This window comes from Papilio xuthus, unplaced genomic scaffold, assembly GCF_000836235.2.
Source record: "Papilio xuthus unplaced genomic scaffold, Pxut_1.1 DF827679.1, whole genome shotgun sequence".
Lineage (NCBI taxonomy): Eukaryota > Metazoa > Arthropoda > Insecta > Lepidoptera > Papilionidae > Papilio > Papilio xuthus.
This window is the reverse complement of record NW_013530970.1, coordinates 4,854,446-4,875,296: the sequence shown is the minus strand read 5'-3', so window position 1 is coordinate 4,875,296 and position 20,851 is coordinate 4,854,446. Positions and strand designations below refer to the sequence as shown.

At 33.4% G+C, this 20,851-nt stretch overlaps 1 protein-coding gene across 2 annotated transcripts in view; it reads right to left on the bottom strand.

Annotated features, from left to right (window-relative positions):
• LOC106117851 (uncharacterized) overlaps positions 1-14,434 on the bottom strand; it is a 48,561-nt gene extending 34,127 nt beyond the window's left edge. Inside the window, exon 1 of one of the 2 annotated variants that reach the window (XM_013312333.1) lies at positions 14,215-14,434. Coding sequence is in view for 1 of the 2 variants with exons in the window: in XM_013312332.1 (XP_013167786.1) it covers positions 147-164 (18 nt within the window). In the remaining variant the exon portion in view is untranslated. Of the gene's footprint in view, positions 1-146; positions 458-14,214 lie in introns of those variants that run through there. The other variant, XM_013312332.1, reaches the window with a different exon arrangement.
• Positions 14,435-20,851: the final 6,417 nt, after the last annotated feature.

Here is a 20,851-nt window from a genome sequence, read left to right as displayed (position 1 = left end):
AGTAATTAAAAAGATGAAATTGAAAATCGAATTCAAAAATATTTTATAATTAATAAAAAAACCGAGACGCTTCGAGCTAATTTAAAAGATTATTTTATTTACGTGTTTTATTTTTATTTTAAAATTAATTAAACAATAATACTCACAATAAATATCTTGGTCATTATTAAAATAATCACAAATCACAAAATATCACAGTAAACATATTTAGTGTTATCACTGCACGAAATATCACAAAAAATACGTCAGTATCACACGACTGGTTATAACTAACAGTGGAACAACAAGATCAACGCTCAAGAGACGTCAGTCTTCTACAACAAAATGTAGTCAATAGACGACTTATCACTACAAGCTTGTTGTCAACACTGACGCTCCAAAATACGTCAGACTCTACAGGGGGACAACAAAAATTTGTGAGAAAAAGTACGTAACGTCATCGACAAAAAATTTGTACAGCGTCTCTATCGAGCTTAATACAACACTTACAAATTTAGACAATTTTTTTCGATGGCGTTACGAATACTTTCTCACAAATTTTTGTGCTAGGTCCTCTAGATTATGACGACTTCACACAACAATGCTTGTCAAAAATCACCAGTCTGAGAGACATGTGTATTTAACATCTAGTTGCAGTCAACAGACGATATATCACTGGATGTTGTCAAGGAATTAAATTCACTTTCCACTTATTGAATACAGAACTAACACAGTACGTCAATTTAGCACTTATATTGGAGTATCTTCGTATTAATTATAGTGTTATCGTTAAATATATCACCGATATGGGTAGGAAATTAATATCATCAACTGTAAATATGGTGAAGAGACGTCAGTGCTCTACGACAGGTTGATTCCGACAATCATTTTATCGCGTCACACATGTTATCTGATAGGATGGTGTACATAAAGATTGTGCACACCACATGCGATGCGATAGCGATAAAAATGTTAATTCGTAAGCCATTGGTTTCAATCCACTTAATTATAATCAACTAAACAACCGCTTGGTTTGAGTTGTTAGTGTAGTTTTAGCCTTAATATTATAATATTAAAAGCTTAAACTTCGCTAATACTAACCAGTAATTTCGCTTGTAATGTAAAATCGTGTTTTTTTATTTTATTTCCTTTAACATAAAATGCCTTGTAATAATAATAATAAAATGTTATTATACTACAAGTAAGTTTTATTTAAGTAATGACGTGAATATTATTCCCCGTATTACATTAATTAAGATATTATACCTTGTTGTGTGTGACTCACCTTACCACTTATTTCCTGCACCTATTCCCGTTACCTGATTTACTAAATATAAAGGAATATGACCGATAAAAATGAGTAAGATTCTAAATAGTGAGTCAGGCAATACAGCACACCTTTCTACAAATCTTCAACAATTAACGGTAGGTTTCTACTGATTAATTTTACTCTCTTACTAATATTATAAATGCGATGGAAGTTTGAAGGTATCTTCACGACGGCTGGAAGAATACATAGGCTATTAATTTTTAATAAGTTTTTTTCAATTCCGCGCAGACGAAGTCGCGAGCGACAGTTAGGAACTTATAAAAATAAATTGCTACCTTAGTAGAGACCTGTGTAAACCCACGTTATTTTGCAGCATGGAAAAGTAGATAAAGTGCTATAAAATCCGATAGGCAGTAAACGCTATGTAACAAATGCAATTACACGACAAGTATTCGCGTAATGTTCGATAATGCAATAACGTTGAAACTTGTTTTTTTTACATTGTATAATATAAGATTCGTTATATTTTTATTCATAAACAGACCTTCTTGAGTTTTTTGCCCGACTGATAGGAGGGTTTTTTTATCATAAGGTGGCAAACGAGCGAGCGCTCACCTGAAATCGATGAAATAGCGATGTGACCGTTGCCCATAGACATATGCATTTGCATATGCGTTGCCTACCTTTAATCGACGCAGGAGAGGATGCACAGAAAGAAAATATTTTCCCTTCCTATGCCTCCTCTCATGCGGAAAGTCCACTTCCACTTCCCGTCCTTTCCTTATAAGAAAAAGGGTGAGAAGGGAAGAGGACTAAATTAGGTCTCCGGGACGCACACTCATCAGACTGTACGCGGAATTGCTTCCACTTGACGCCTGTCTCCTGTGTGGTCGTGGTATTTCACCGGGCGAGCCGGGCCAATTCTTGCGAAGATGTTAAAGCGGGCTCTACCACTGTTAAAAGGCTGTTTTTGTAGGCTATATGTATCTGAATGTGACTTTACATAGGATAGTATTAAATGATATCGAACTTAGGTGTTGATTCGTATCCTTGTAAAGTCTGAATGGACACGGACAATCGAGTTTATTTTATAAAGTTTAAAGTTGTTTGGGTATAAATGTAGAAACGAGAGAGGTGTGTCAGAAACGCTCCAAATGGTCCGTGGTCCCTGTCTACACCTCTAGGCTACGGCCGTGAGTTAAGTTATTAGGTTTAATTTTAAAACATTAACGTAATCGAAATCAATCCTATAACACTGAGTTGTAGACAGTGATTACGGATATTTCATGTTGTCCTGGTACATCTTTTCTTTTTTGCTTTCAACCATAATTATTAAAAAGTATGTATGGTAAGTCTTTATAGTGTTAGGAAGAAAATCCGACACTGTTCCGGTGTAGCGCACCACTAGCCCTATTATAATGTCAACGTTTATGTCCCCTCACTACATCTGACACTTGACTTGGTAACGAAAGCGCGCTATTCGCACCAAAGTATTCAAACTAGCAATGTTTATATTTAACTTTATGTATTTAAATCAGAAGTTTAATTTGCTTTCATGTCTTCAATTGCGGAAATAATTGTAACAATATTCCGTTTTACTTGTACCTTTACAAAGGAAGTTTGGATTGTGGTTATGTAACCGTGTAACTCTTGCAAAGAATGTCAAAGGGGATGTGAAAGGAAGACAACAGCGAGGAATGTCTTTTATATAGTTAATTATTCATTAATACAGAGAATGTAGAGACCAGTGAATGTTTTAAACGTGGGTTATAATTAGCCTCTTTCACTCATTTTTTAACATAAATGGCTGTCTAGATTTATAATCTATTAGCTGTCGCCCGCGACTGCGTCTGCGCGGAATTAAAAAACTATTGTTCGCAGTGTAATGTTATATAGCCTAAAGCCTTCCAAAATAAATAGACTATCCAACAAAAAAAGATTTTTTTAAATCGGACCAGTAGTTCTTGAGATTAGCGCGTTTAAACAAACTCTTCCATTTTATAATATTAGTATAGATTAGCTGTCGCCTCCGATTCCGTCTGTGCGGAATTTAAAAAACTTATTTAGTAGACTATTTGTTCTTTCATATTACGTTCTACACTGCACTAAATTTCATCAAGATTCGTTGAGTCTTCTCGGAGATACCTTTTAACAAACATCCATCCATACATCGACACTTTCCCAATATAATATTAGTAAGAAGATAGACATTTTATTGTATTAATATTTGTTTAATTTTAGATAAATATAAAGCTGATTGTATTTTTTTGTCGAAATAAATATTTTAAAATCGTTATAAATAAATAATAAAACACCCCTTACATTCCTTCTATAATATTTACTAGGTTCTTTCTCTATATAGATGTCTCCATCATAGAGTAAAAAAAATGCAGACTGTCGTAGTTTTTCTTGTACATATTTGATTCTGTACCTCTCTCAGACATACTGCCGAAATACTTCCGTCTACTGTTTAAAATTCCTCACGGAATGTCCACCGTGTCATTTACATACGAACAAAGATTATACACACAGAGATATGCCACTACGAACGTGGTACTTAATTTAAATTGTTCGTTGTGAATTTATGTTTCTCTTCCTCCATTTTAATATCGCAAATTACATTTTTTGTTGTTAATAGTACACAAAATGGCGTCGACTATAGTTTTTTCTAATTATAAAACTATTGCTTATTAATTTTAAATATTTGCACAAAAAGTTATCATTTTACCAAATAGAATTACGAACTGTCATTTGAAATGAACTGGCTGAAAACATTCATCGCTTTTGTAAATAAAAAATAAACATTTGTTTTTTAATTAATTATTGTTAAAAGTAACACACCTAACTGCCTTATGTTCGTAATAACCAGGTCAAGAAGTATCAGTTTATACTCACATACCTAAGAACAAACCGACCTTAAAGTATTAAATAGCGTTGGTCGCGTCATACGATAGCCCCTGGACGCCTTCCGGCCGTCTCGCGTGATTTGTATATCCCGTACTGCCAATGACTGTCAGAGTGAAACAGAGCGTGAATACTAACGCCCGTTATTCATTAGGTGTAGGTAGAAATAAGTAATTTCATAGTGAATATAAAAAGGTATATATATTTTTTTAAGAAGGGGGCAAACGAGCATTGACACCGAGGAGTGCATCAATGCCCATGGACATCAGCAATACCAGAGGAACTTCGAGGAGTTCCGAACGTTGACACTGCTACTTAGTAGATTGGCGTGAGATGTGAATATCTGACATCATTCTATCCCTTTCGTTCTCCATCATTTTGTAATAATTTCGTTTTGTATAAATCGATTGAGAACCCAACCCTACTTGTGGAAGATATAAAAATGTAGTTGGCGCATTTCTGTTCAATATTTTGCCTCACAGAAAGAATACACGATCCGTGACGGTATATAACAAGGAACTTTTTTGTATATAAAAAGTACTTTTGTTATTTAATGTATTATATTAAATGAAGATTGCATTAAGTTTGCATTATTTGTAATTCGATACGCTCCGTGGTTGATGCGGCCGTGTCGCCTCAAGGCAATGGCCTTGAAACGGTCAATAGATATTAAATTACTTATAGGAAATGCAAGTAAAGAATCTAATTAATAGTTCATACGATAAATAATTGTATAAAAGAAAGAAGTCACGTATATCACAGTAACAATTTGTTTCAAGTTGAACAAATCTCTTAGTTTCTCTTAAAGATCTGCAGCTAATGTTATAAATGAAAAACGTAATATTGTTTGTTTGTAACGCTTTTACACTTTAATAGGCTAACAAAACAATACATATTACTAATATTATACATAATCCGAATGTTTAGATGCACGGATCGATGGATGTTTGTTACAATCTTTGAAACAGCTGCATGGATGTCGCTGAATTTGGCATAGAGGTAGAGCATAGTCTGGAAGAACACATAGACTGCTAATTAAGTTCTTTTTAATTCGGCACGAACGGATTCTTATAGCGACAATATAATAGCGACACCTAGTATGTTTTAAGACGAAGTAGATTACGTTTATTTCTGTAAAACTGTGCGTGCAAAGTCCCGGGCAACGTTACACGTAAAAGTCGATTATTAGATAAGAAATTAGTCTATTAAAGCTTTATCTGTTGCTCTAATTTATTTGCGTATAGTCGACATTCAAATCGCATTGTACTATTAAGTATGGCTTAATTTTGTTGATTACAAATGCATTTGGAAGGCGTTAAGTCACAATCGAATGGCCTCGAGCTTTCAAGTGGCAACAAAAAAAAGAAAGGTAAAGGCACTCACTGGCCAGTCAACAGCCACGTAACTGATTCAACATCTGTTTTATCTGCATGCACAAATGACATTGTCATTTGCAAATGTCAACGGTCGATAACTTATTAAAACTTGAAATATAAGAAAAAACAAACAAGCAGTAAAAATAGAAGTCGTGTTTTAACTTCTCCAAATAAAGAATCATTTAATCGGAATACTTGGTATTTAATTTATTATACCCAGCTTTCTAAAAGTCATAGATGTTTCAGAAAGTTTATAAGAAAAGGAACTCACTTTTCTTTAAAATAATAGTAATAACACAAAATGTTGTAGTACAAACAATGTAGCACACTACGTAGAATCTTTTATATTCCCTTGACCTTAATTAATTTGCCTTTTGGACTAACAAATGCGCCATCAATCTTTCAATCATAAACACATATGACAATGAGTGCATTACATCCGCGGTTAGGGAGGTGGGGGCGAGCGTGTCCGACAGCCGAGAAGAAATCCGAGAGGCTGCGCTGGACCGGTCCGCTGACCCACTTGCCTAGCGCACAATCGGCCATGCGTTCACGATCTATGAAGGACCCGTTTCACCGCGAAATGTTCCGTTTCTGTATATGAAATGAAGGCTAAATCAATACTTATCTAGTATACAAAAATTCCAAGATGCTAGCAACAAGCAAGTCTTAAAAATCACGACTGAATCTTCCATTACGCTGCAAGGAATACGAATCGTATGAAACTAGTACATAAGATGTATCCCTTGTTAGTTTAAGTTAAAAAAAATGTATTTTTATCTCCTTTATCTATGTAGATTGATTAATTTACTGTGATTTACAGTAATTAGTTTAAAATTTTAAATAAAACAAACCTAAAAATTAATCTAAAAGGTGAAATATGACGGAAGTAGTCACAATTTTTTTTTCATATTAGCATAAAAAATACTATTGAATACACAAATTTAAAATTCTTATGTAAGAATACAGACTTATACGTAACGGTGAAACGAAAGTCAATCGCTTCATGAATATCTTTAGAATAAACCCGTTGGATTCTATCGTTAAAATTCACAAGAATTACATCAGAATAAGGAATTAGCAAAGATGCGTTTTACGAGATCATTGACCTTTAGAGATTGCGAATAATCTTTGCTCTTAATAAACCCAAATCGTTAGGTCAAAAGTAGATTTTCATTGGTATAAAAATGCGTTCAAATGTTTATATATTTTTTATTTGTTTGATAAACTTACGCTTAATCACGAAAGATGGTACGCGCTAGTTTATTAAGTGCCTATTCATTATACTCTTGAAGGACCCCTACGTCATACTTTAATGTAATAACTGACGTCGGCAGCTTGTTCCAACTCAATATCAGAACTAAAAATGGTTACCTTTCAGATAAATCTATCAACAGGAAGTTTAAATGTGTAATTTTTATAACACATACTGGATTTGATTCAAATAAATAAAGCAAGTTAAATAAAACAGTTTAAAATTAACGTAAATTGTGGTTTATTAAATGACTTACCTAAATTTCTAAGAATGCAATTATGTTGTTTCGTTCTTATTTTTTGTTGGTCAAACATTCTAAGAAATATAGATTAATGTATCCTTCCATTTATTGTAATTATAGAGAACGAAATTTTAGAGGACAAACAACACTTAACTTCGGTTATATATCCATTCTAACTATAGACCGCGACTCCGTTCGCGAGGAATTTAAAAAAGCATAAGTAGCCTATGCGTTCTTCCAGACTATGTTCTATATGTATACCAAATTTTATCAAGATCCGTTCAGCCGTTTTGGAGATACCTTGAAACAAACATCCATCTAAACATAATATCAGCAAGATGCATTATTTTCATTTTATAGTATCAAAAACTCATTATTTATGTATTAAATTAGAAACGTAACAATATATTATTAGTGTAATCATTTACAATGAAATAAATCTTAAACACTTTGGTGTAGCATGATACTTCTACGGTAATATCACACACAAAAGTGCATTTGATATAAGATAACAAATTTATAAGTCAAAAATCTACTGTTTCGCTTTGAGGAAAGCGACACTGTTAGCCTTGCCGTGAGCACTGTCATGTCTACAGATAAGTACTAAGTATAGGGTAAGTTTTTAAACTCTATGTTTACAGCACTTTATTTGACGATTCTTTTGTTATTTTGACGGCTTGTGCACCTCTGTGTGTTATTATAAAGTACTAGGAATAAGGGTCTGGTATATCTCAACCATATGGGAACAAAGAGCCCGCATTTCACTTGACAAGTCCTCTGTCAGTACTCTGAATGATTGCAATGCATGTTTGTACGGTGGAATATTCCAGAAGTACGTATAGGAAGTTTGAAATAAGACATTTTATAAAATAAAAAAAAATTATTTATCTGTGACTGTTCGCGACACTTTATCAGCGAGTAATTGTAAAAAAGGTGAGTTACTTTTGTTGAATTCAACTAGATATATTAGCAGAAAATCTGACTCTATCAAAAAAGTTCATTCCAAACCAAGGAGGTCCATTTGCGAAGGTTGCATTCCTGATAATTAACATCATTAAGTCTAACGAGTTAAGGAAGGAGGATAAAAAACGTAATTAAATATATTCCAAGGCCACATTTTTTTATTATTATTACTAGCTATCGCCTGCGATTCCTTCCGTGAGGAATTAAAAAACTATTGGTAGCAACGTAATGTTATATAGCCTAAAGCCTTCCTCTATAAATGGACTATCTAATAAAACAAGAATTTTTCAAATAGGACCCATAGTTCCTGAGATTAACGCGTTTAAACAAACAAACTCTTCCCCTTTATAATATTAGTATAGGTCAAGTACACATGAATATGAAGTAATGATGAGATTTCTTTATTTTCCTAAAATTAGAAGTAAGTTAACTGAAGTAATTTAAAGATTGCGATGTCTTTATACTTAAGTAGCCTTTGCCAAGAAACTATCCGCGCGGAATTAAAAAAAAATACTGAGTAGTGTGTTCTTCCAGACTAAGTTCTACGTATATGCCAAATTTCAGCGAGATCCATTCAGTTCTGGAGATACGTTCAAACCATCTATCCATTTAAACATTCGCATTTATAATATTAAAAAGAATGTAAAAGAATACGCACCACAAACAATAAATAATTAAATGATAGACAATTTATTATAATTTGTTTTGTATCTCTGAATATTTAACATATATTTCTACGCAGAACATGAATATTCTAATATGGTGCAATAAATTAATGATTTACAGACTCGATTGAAATCTTACAAGATGTGTTAAGTGTGAACATAACTATACAATAGCACGCAAATGAACAATCTACTTATTAATGTCGTATTTAATTTTTGGTTATGAATAAGCTATTTTCCTAATGATATTATAAATGAGAGCGTCGGTGGCTCAGGGGTCAAGCTTGACTTGCAATCTGCAGGTCCTGGGTTCGAATCCCGCCATGTACCAATGTGTTTTTCGTTTTCCGATTAACATATGTACACGTTTTATCCGACGTTCTTAATGTGAAAAAACATCGTAATGTAACATGCACATATCTAAGAAGAAATTCAAAGATATGTATGAAGTCAAGCAACCCGCACTTAGCCAGCGTTGTTGACTATGGCCTAGTCATCCATAACTTAGGGTAAGCTCCGACCCACTCAGTGGGAACGTATAGTGAACTGATGATGATGATTTTAAACTAGTTGTCGTTCGCGACTCCGTCCCCGCTATACTTAGGTATTTAGTAAACACAATAGACATAAATGATAATACATACAAACCAAAAATGTTTCCATTATAACAAACTATATATGTATTTTTAAATGTAGCTTTATCAAGTAGTTTTTATATTACATGTTTTAGACAATTAAAAGGGTCTTGTCAGACGGACGGACAATAAAGTGATCAGGGCTATAATCAATCAGGGTTCCGTTTTTTTTCCTTTCGAGGTACGAAACCCTAATAATTAAGATAAAAACTAAATTTTAAGAATAAAATTGGCTACTTATCGCAAAAATTATTTGGTGTGTGTTTAGAAGACGTAAAATAATGTAGAGAGAATCTTATCTTTAGTTTAATTCAAGAGCCATATCTAATAGTCTTCTATGTTCTTTATAAATTAAAAGCATTGGAGCGTAGGTTTATTATAAAAAAAAAACATTCTGCTACGTATACATTGCGGGTTCAATAATCTTTTAGAATAGCTAGGGGAAATAAACCTGGCAACTATATCGATTAAATATACCACAACCGTGACAATTAGCAATGTAATATATAACAAACTGTTTATCGCCGTGAATTAAAAGAAAAATATTAGTCTATGTGTTCTTCCAGGCTATGTTCTACATCTATACCAAATATCATCGAGATCTGAAGGGTTAGATAAAATTCGCTTCGAAGCGTTATCATAGCTTCAAAAATGTAACTGACTCGTGACAATCACGTGACTTATTAAAAGATATTGTCAATTCTAAATATACAAACGCTATATAAATATACAAAGGATAAAATTTATCCTGTTCCGTTTTAAAAGATTATTACGTAAGCTTCTGGAAACATCCGAATTTTTATAATACTAATATTAAAAAATGCCAATGTTGAAGGTATCTCCAGAACGGCTGTATGGATCTTGCTAAAATTTGTTTGAAGAACACATTCTGGAAGAACACATAGGCTACTAAATATGCTTTTTTATATATCGCGCGGACGCAGTCGCAGGCGATAGCTAGTGTCATCTTAATCAATATAATAATAGGATTCTTTTTATGAACGAAAACAAACCACAAAATAAATGTCACACGTTAATACTTGGTTGTTTTGACATTTCTAAAGAGCAGACTAATCTATTTAAAATATTAACATCACTAATTAATTACAATTTATTTCGATATGGCAACACTGATAGATTTATATATTTCATTTTATTAAATGTATTAAGGAATCCTCTGTTTTTCCGCATTCTTATAAATGGCGTTTTTTTATAATCAAATATTATATTAAGAAATCCAGTTGTGTACTAGTCTTATAAGTAAGTTTTGTTTAGAAATATCTATATTCGTATATTCAATAAAATTGGAGTGTTTGTATGTAACATCACAAACAAACGTGACTATCTCACAATTTAATTATGCCTATAATGGACCTATCACGAATTGTAACAAACGCAATCGTATCATCTTTATATATATAATTCTTCTGTGAGTGTGTATGTCACTGAACTTCTCTCAGACGACTGGACCGATTTTGATGAAATTTTTTGTGTGTGTTCAAGGGGATTTGGGAATGGTTTAGATTCACAATTTTCATCAAATATTAACTACATATTAATTTATTCAAATTAAAGACGTGTAGACAGGACAACGTCTGTCGGGTCCGCTAGTATATATATAAAAGTAGTGCAGCAAACTCATACTTTGACATAACTTACGATGACGATACTAAGAATCTTCTAACTAAATACCAAATTTTGTTTTTTTTTACGCTTCCAGTTTTCACAGACGAGTTATTTAGGTAGAAATGTTTTTAACAGACTTCAAAAAGGAGGAGTCATTCTTCATCTGTATGTTTTTTTTGTTCGTTGATAACTCTCCCCCTAGTTATCCCATTTTCATCATTCCTTCACTTGAAATTATTGCGTGTCATTTGGTCCTATTTTTTGTATAAAGATTTTAACAATTGACATTCACTGTACCTAACTCCAGTTACAATCTATACTAATAACTACAAAGCGGATGAGTTTGTTTAAACGCGCTAATCTAAGGAACTACTGGTCCGATTTGAAAAATTCTTTTTTGGTTGGATAGTCCATTTAGACGAAGGCTTTAGGCTATTACGCTGCGGCCAATAGTTTTTAATTCCGCGCGGACAGAGTTGCGGGCGACAGCTAGTTTAAACATATACCAGTTTCATTGCCTGTTTTCTAATGACTACAAACAGCGACGTTTCAAACTAGTTTAGCGGCAGGATGTAAGCTACAAACATTCTTTACAATCATTAACAGTCGAAGGAAACCGATATTTCTTTGTTAAACGCCACATACCGTCAATTACTCTATTAACGTTAAATTATTGTAATAAAACGTTTCATTTCAAGCAATTTTAATTTTAACGTAATCGACAATTTTCTTTGCATAGATGTATTTACTTTGTCAATAAAATTATAGACAAACATATAGACATCACTATTATTCTCTTTGCAAAAACAGAGATAACAATAATTTGTTGCTTCGCGCAATAAACAGTTTAACGAAAAAGATATGCCAAAATCGCGACAAACATCAAACTTCCATCTATAATTCCTATTTAACTCTTAAAGTTAAAACCGTGATTATATATTATAAACATCATATTTCCGCTGATTTAATAATCCGAATGGCTTAATATATTGATAAAAAAGACGCCTCGTAGCTTAATAGTCATGAAATACCCGGGAAAACCCATATTATTCACTTATTTGTAAGAAATCCCCATACCTGTCGGGTAAATTACACTTAATAAGTTCATTTAAAATCCTTAAGCACAGGAAGAAGCAAATAATTGTGCGTAACAACATATTTCAGTAATTTATGAGATAATTGGACTATGTAAAACTAAAGAAATACCTTAGAAGAAGTATTAAACTCTACCTAAACATATAAGACGCGAAGGGGGGACGCGGTAGTTATGTGGGATTCTCCTCCATAGCGGAGGCATACCCACTAGACCTCACTGTTCCTCCAACGCATCGGGACGGGACCACGGGCACGCTTTCGCTCTCGTCCGCGGCCCATCTTAGTCACCCCTAACTTAGGGGTCTCATCAGCTCATTATATATCCCCACCGAGGCGCTGGTGATGGCTGAGGTGATGGGGATGATGACAAATGAAAATCTTGGATATCGGGTTGTCTATCCTAATTACTACTAAATGAAATCTACTTAATTTGCCAATGATTATTTTGTTTAACGCTGATAACAATTTTGCGATATGACTAAAGATGAATGTGCAGTTAAATAAATATTAGCTGTAATGTGTCGTTCGTCTAGATTGTGTATTGTGTTTACATTGGATTCGAATCAACGACCTCGCGAACAAACCTTCACCTCAATGCTACTCGTTTCTTGAAAACTTTAAAACGTCAAACTTTAAAACTTTCAAGCGTTAGATTAATAATAAAGTTTTATTAAATATCAACATTGTCTTGCCTTTTTTAAACCAACTTCAAAAAGTAGGTACTCAATTCGTCTGTTTGTTTTGTCTCCTGATTGTCCGATTTTCATAATTCCTTTTTTCGAAAGGTGCTTGACATTTGTTTTTGGCAAAATTATAAAGGTATTCAATACTTTTTGAGTTATTCTGTTTAAAATAGGACCGTTTAGATTTCTTGGCTTTTCTCTACGGACAGTCGGCACAGACTACTCTTCCGTATATGTCATTCGTCATATTTGAATTTACTCCATTCTTACGCATATCCTCTTTTACAAATACATACATACATTCTTTAATCTGTTGTAGCTATTCACATTTAATCTCATTACTTTCTAATTTATGTGAACATCACCTGACACATGTGACAAATGTCATATGTCTATACCACGTTAATCTTTTGCTTCTCAATATTCTCCGTCAGAGGTGAACTATCAAACTTCCACTTTTATATGTACCCAAGTACTTAAAAGTAATACGATATTTAAATTACATTTTTGGAATATTCTGGAATATTTCGCTTGGTATTGTAAGATTGCTTCGTATATAAAATTGTTAGGGAAAAACTAACCGGTGAAACGTCTATGTTTTAATTACAATGGATAATTAAATTATCATAAAACGTAGCTACATACAGGATGTCCTAAAAGGTTACGTACATAGGAAGGGGGATGATAGGGGTGGTCACAAGGGTCACCAGAAAAATAAAATAAAAATTCCCCTCTGGGTATTAAAAAAAATAAAGGCCATTTTTTAAAAACTTAAAAATTTTACACCTTCTGGGGCAATTTTGTAACCAATGACCTACAAATATTGCTACATTTAAAAAAAAGCTATTAAGTTATCGTCAATAACCCTTTATCAATATGAAATAAAAAAAAAACAATACGACTAACAAAGATTTTAAAGAAAATTAAATTTGCCCCAGAAGGTGTAAAATTTTTAAGTTTTTAAAAAATGCCCTTTATTTTTTTTAATACCCAGAGGGGAATTTTTATTTTATTTTTCTGTTGAGCCTTGTGACCACCCCTATCGTCCCCCTTCCTATGTACGTAACCTTTTAGGACACCCTGTATATTAAATTATGTTCATATAGAATGAAACTAAAACATAATTATTATAATGTTTTTATAGAATATGTAATAAGGAAGTACGGTTATAAAAACACGTAAAAACAAAAGAAAATATTGACTTGTGTTACATTTTAAATACTTATTGTTTTCTACTTCTAACAAAAGTGTATCGAATACGAAATAGGATAATTACTTTTAAATGCTTGTATCGGTATTTGTAACCTGTTTCTTGTGCGTTTTTATAAACGAAACGTCAAAGTAAATACACAAAAACATTGGATATCTTAATGCTAAGACAAAAGTTGCTTTATACGGAAAACTTTGTCAACTGACAATGACATAAACTGAAAATTTTACCCGTTGTAATTGCCTGTTACAGTCAGAATGGTCGTCTTGCTTTCGGGTTATAGGGCCAAGGGTAAGTGGAGGATTTTCTTACCTGGTGTATGTCTGGTCAGTGAGAAAGGGTGCGGAGGGGCGGGGGCTGCGCGTTCATACTCGCGCGGTCGACGACCTGGCGGCACCGGTTAACTGTACCACAAACACTGACACTGGGGACTTTGACTAACGAACGTGCGCTCGCGATGGTGATTCAGGACGTACTGAGGCGCGGCGCCCGCGGCCTTGACCGCCCCCGCGCCCCTCGCGGCTCCCACAGCACACTCCCGCGTCGCATAAACGCAGCGACAGCAAAACTTGGGACCGATGCGCAGGCGCATGCAACTTGCGGTTGCGTCGAAAGCTCTTGTCATACATTGTGCAAGTTCGAGCTTAAACACACTGAAAGCTTTCTTATTATTTTATGAGATTTGTTTTTTTTAGACTGTGTACGGTATCCCTTAACTAAATTCATAAATACTAGAGTTTTAATAAAGTAGCAATATCCATGTAATCGTTTTCAGCTCCGTAAAGAGACTTTTATAAAAAGATAGACAAAAGAACAAAGAAACATTAAAAAGCCTTAATTTGGCCTTTCGATATTAAAACAGGAGGAAATAAAACTTAAGTTAACTTAAGTTAAAGTTTCTTTGACACTTTATACAACCGGCAAGTAAAATACAGAATATCCGGTTCTCGCAAGGCAATGTATTATGTGTTTCTATATTTATATAGACAATGCAAAAGCTAAGTCCTAAACTTTCAAAGCTCATTGTAAGTTGCAGTGAGTCACAGATGAGCTGGCATTTCGCAGAAGCTTAAAGCTGTATCTAAACGACCCCATCTTTGAACTCAGAATATCGCAGGAAGTTGTGACCTAACCAGAGATTCTCAAACTGTAGGTCGCGTCTACTATTTTTTTAATATACTCAAAGGTGAAAACAAATCAATACCTTTGTATGTCGCGAATTGAGCGCTATCTATAGACATGCAATAAATAGGTATAAACTAATCGACATCCTCTTCTCACCTGCACTATATGTGAAAAGAGAGAAAGAGAAAGCATCTTAGTCTGTCACATCATCACAATTGGGCTGTCAGCATCTTGACCGTAGCTAAAGAGTTTTGTTTGTATGATTGGATATACATAGTTTATTTTATAGTAATTTTGATGCATATACGGAAGGGCGATAGGTAACTTTGGGAACCACTGACCTAATGCAATAAACCGTCGCTTTCCGAGTAATTTGTGCCGTAGTAAATCTGTACTGAAAATACAAGCATTATGGAACATAAAAGAACATTTCTCTGAATATTGTTATAACATAACTAGTAAAATATATTTATGTTTTTATTAGTAACTCGATTATCCATACATTTATGTTGGTAACTACAATAATTGTTTAATCCAGGGATGGTAAACCAATGGCACGTGACACAATATTTTGGGCAATACACTGTTCATTAAATTAATTATACATAAAGAAAAAAGTATGATTATTGTGCGTGTGTGTGAATGTTCCAAATAATAATAACGTAAAAATGATTTGAAAGAACGTCTATGGGTGCGTTAAATAATATTAAATGAGAATTTGATATAAAGGTTTGCTACCCCTGGTTTAGTCTCTGCTTAACTAGTGCGTTACTTTTGATTAGACTAAAATCAAGTAGGATTGTAATAAAGAGTCACTTTTTTGTTATAAGTATCATTGCAAGAGTTGTTGTAGAAGCAATTGCATTTTAATTTTATCTGTACAGACAAATAAATATGGTAACACTAAACTTCATTCTTTATATAAATACCTAACCGTGGATTTCTGACACCAAAATCTCTAAGGTATAAAACATATCGTTGTCCCTGTCATTATCTTTGACAAAACAGAGATAACAATATATTCTAAACGAGGATTTTAGTCTCAGAAACAAACGGTTGAACATTTACTGAATCTAGTTACATACTCTGTTGTTAAATATTTAACATTTCCTAAACAAACTAAGATTAGATCTTCTTATTTATATTGCTATAAGTAAGCTCTGTTCACAAAAGTAAAGAACGCTTTAAAAATAGCTGTAAGACCAACGGTGTGTTTGTTTGTGATAAAACTTTCTTCACTTAAACTTAGTGTAAGCGAATGAGATTAAACAATCTATTAAAGGAAGAAATAACAAACATTTATAACCACACATAGAAGGCATAAACTTAATATAATAATGTAGCAAAAGGAAGCCAGCTCAGCGAAAGGGTGGGTTAGACAAAGTGCATTCGCTTCGAAGCGATTCCATAACGAACTTCAAAAATGTAGAGAACTGTCAATAACTTTCGATAAGTCACGTGATTGTCGAGTGTCAGTTTCAGATATTTTTGAAGTTTGCTATCGGATCGCTTAGAAGCGAATGCACTTTTATAACCCTTCAAGTCTATTCTGGTTTACACTGGCGAAACACTAACGTAGAAACTTATTTATCTCTGTTTTTCAAAGAGAGAGAGAGAGAGAGATTGATATATCCGGCTGAATACGTAGGTTTTTTTTAAGATAAGGTGGTAAACTAACAAACAGTCGTCAGAATTCATTGAAATATTAAAATTTGACCGTTTTTACAGACAGAGGTGAAATTCGATTCATATTCTTCTCATGAGTGTAGAGTCAGTAATTTGGTATTCTTTCTATGGGTTTCTTGGTTTTCAAGTAACAAATCGTGTTAATGAACACCCTATATTCAAGCTATGTTGTAATTTTTTAGATTTAATCTGTGCTCTGTATTTTCTTAAAGAATATTATGACAAACCCACATAGTTTTATACCACACTGATGTAGACATAAAGGCTATAAATAGTTTATATTAGCACATGTCTAACACCCGCTATAAATAAACCACGAATGTTATTTTATAAAAAAAATATTAGCATACTGCTTATAAGTTATTTTTCTTCATAGATTTTCAACTAGTCTGTAAAATTTGTCGTTAAAAAAATATTTTGTATTAGAAATACTGGCACAAAATATACTTGCGTCCTTCTTGTTCTTCTTAAAAAAGAATAGGATAACAATATGTCTTTTGATGTACAAACTTATAGTTAATATGTATTAGTAAATTGGCAGTCCGCCATCTTTAGGCCTACTACAGACGAACTATTTTGAAAGATAGGCGTGAAAAAAATATAAACAAGATAAGTTTGCCAAATCTAAAAAAAGATTCAATTCAAAGATTTCTCAGTCGAGTTTAAAATATTATTTGAAACCCATCACTACCCAAGTTTGTGCGAAAGAGAAAAAAGATAGCAAAAGGGCAATGAGAAAAAGGGACGGAATAATCTATTAACTATTTAGTAGAGGTTTTTTCTAAATTTATTTTGTTCTTTTTGTACACCTTTTATACACTACAACCACATCCTCTTGAATTTTCGTCGTGTTCAAAAGCTGGTACGTGCTTGAGTGCCGGTTTTGCGTCCGGGCTATAACTTCAGCTCCGGGGAAGGTCAATTTGTTCATATTCATAGTCAGTTCCAGTAATTGTATTTAAGATAATAGATTTGTAGATAAATTGTTTTTTTTTTAGAAGTCAAGTTTAAATTGGCTCCTTTGTATATGAATAAAGTAATTTTTTTTCTAACACATTGAGAAAATATTTACATAAATTTTAACTTGCAGTCGCCCGTGACTTTGTCCACGCGGGATCAACAGCCGTTTATCAGAGCTACTGAATATGCTTATAAAATTTCAACATACCTATAATACGTAACCTATTTTTTTAGTTTTTAAGACCGCATGCACACTTAAATTACTAGTGTATTACGAAAAAGAACAACTAACGCCTACGTGACAAAAATCTGAGCGACCCCCCCGCTCCTGTGACTGACCGAAGTCTTTTAAAGACCCTCCCCTCCCCTCCACTAAACGGGTGTTTGTGACTCGAAAATGTAATGTAAAAGATTGTTTATTGAGTTTTACAGAAGAAAGGGTATAATTTTAACATTTCAGCTACGTAATAATTTCATTCACTATAATTGTCAATGTTTTTACGAAATAAGAAGAAAAAAATATTTCGTTTGCGTTAACAAAGATATAATACAATCAAAGTGAGTGAACAAACAGACTCTAAATTAACGGTAACATGTGAAATATCGTTGGTGCTTTGCTGTCAAAACATTTTGTCATACACATGGACCCGCGTAGATCTATCATAACTTACTAGTGATGTGAAACTCAAAACGATTAATCAAAAAAATCCATAATTTGCAATCGATTCTCGAATTTTTACAAACCTTATTAGATTTTTTTAAAACCTAGACATCCTCATTACAGTAACGAGGATTAAAAATATCTGTAATTTCCGTTTATTTTTAAAATCTGTGAAGTTAAATTATACCTATTAAAAATTAAACACAAAAAAATCTTGACTCTGATTTGACATTTTAGCGATATAATCTAGGATTGATTTAAATCGATATATAGAAGTAAATCGCCAGCCTTGCGTTCGCGCAGATCTGAACGTCTCGCACGTGTCAGACAGGGGAATTGAAATTGAGGCAGGAGAGGGGATACGTGACCCACTTCCCCGGCTAATTGTGGGCAAGCTCGTTACGGAACTGAGACCGTCCATCGCGACGCCTAACGATTGATCTAACGGTATTTGGCTTCGGACCAGACGTATATTTATAGTAAATAAAACCACTGTTGATTAATGATGTTGTTTTAAAAAGAAAATAGTTTAAATAAAGGAGTATTTATAGAACTATAATATACTAGCTTTTGCGTGAGACTCCGTCCGCGCGGAATTATAAAAAAAGTTAATTAGGAGTCTATGTGTTCTTCCAGACTATGTTCTATATGTATACCAAATTTCATAGAGATCCGTTATATCGTTCTGCAGATACCTTCAAACAAACATCCATCTAAACGCATTTATAATATTAGTATGAAGTATGATAAAATATTATATTTTAACCCCAAGTACGTCCGCAAGAAATTTTAAAAAAATCTCTATAAGTAGCCAATGTGTTCTTTCAGACAGTCATCAAATCTAATCCAGATTCATGCAGTTCTTGAGACCTCTACCTCCTAAAACCTATCCATCAATATAATTTCTTTAAATTAAAAATGAGTAAGATATGAATTTCCATAACACCATGTAGAGACGATTCATTGTTTTTATTCAAGATATACGAAGTTACTAGACTGATAGATTTGTTAATTTTATATTTATTTATAGTTTAATTTTGTCCTCAACGTATATATAGCTATTATAATACAAAGTCAGACATTTGGCGTTGAGCCAATCATCTGACAGGATATCTTGATGACTCATTAGGGATATAGTATGTAGTCTTTTTACTAACGAAGACAGACTTCCTTGAAACTAATTATTCCCACTGTCAAAGCACATGTATAACAACATATAATCATTCTTTTTATTCCGTTTGGAATAATAGAGACAGAAATATATTTTATTATAATGTTAATTCAGACATTTCATCGTAAACTAAATAATAAATTAATTGAACTTTATTTTTATTATCTTTGATTTTTTTGTACACGACTTCTTCGTCAAAAACAATGCAGTGGTTTGGGTACGCATAGGCAACAAGCATAATAACAATAATCTTACTTCTTACTAATATTATAAATGCGAATGTTTAGATGGATGGATGTTTGAAGGTGTCTTGAGAACGGCTCTATGGTCCTCTCTGAATTTTGGCATAGATGTAGAACATGGTCTGGAAGAACGCATAGGCTACTAATAAAGTTTTTTTGAAAACCGCGCGGACGGAGTCACAGGCGACAGCTATATTTTATATATATTTCTAATACATAAGCTTAGTTTAAAAATGTAGACTGACTCATTATTTTAATCCAATATAGCGTTAGACTTATACGATTTGGGATATATTTCGGCCATCGCTTGATACTATGGCTTCACAATAATCCAGTTTAAATCCACTAATAGTTGATTTCTAAGACAAATATCCCTATATAAAATATAATTCTATCTCTATTTTGTCAATGATATTATAAGGGTTTTTTTGTGACTGATTAGTCACTGTTTGCCTTGAAGAGGCATTTACAGTTTCACCGGGCTTATGGTGGCCGATCGCAGATGGCGCTTAGCCTGAATCTCGTTTCAGAGTAACAAGACTCGAGGGCCTAGCTGGAGAGCCTCGGCTCGGGCTATTACTTCGTTATTGTTACCGGATTGGAATATAAGGGTTTACGATATGTTTTATACAATGATTTTGGTCTCAGAAATCAAAGATAAATCGATCTGATACTGACGTTATCTGAAATAAGTATTTTATTGCTAAATGATTATGTTTTTTTTATTTAATATATGGTCTTTGATGAAACGAAAAAAAAAATCGTTTTGTTTATGACATGTTCAAAATTAATACCGGCTTATACATGTCTTGCAGCTTTTTGCGGAAGAGGTTTTTACAATCGAAGGCCAACGAGAGAGCTGAAGAGTAATTTATTAGCCAGAAATACAAGTAATTTTGTACTGACAATTGACAAGATCCTAATTATTATTGTGTTTTCACTGCCGAAACATCCTTGCAAAAATTATGCTATTTTACACAGGACTTCAGTATGTGAACAGTGGTAGAGCCCGCTTTAACATCTTCGTACGAATTGGCCCGGTTCGCCCTGTGAAATACCACGACCACATAAAAGACAGGCGTCAAGTGGAAGCTATTCCACGTT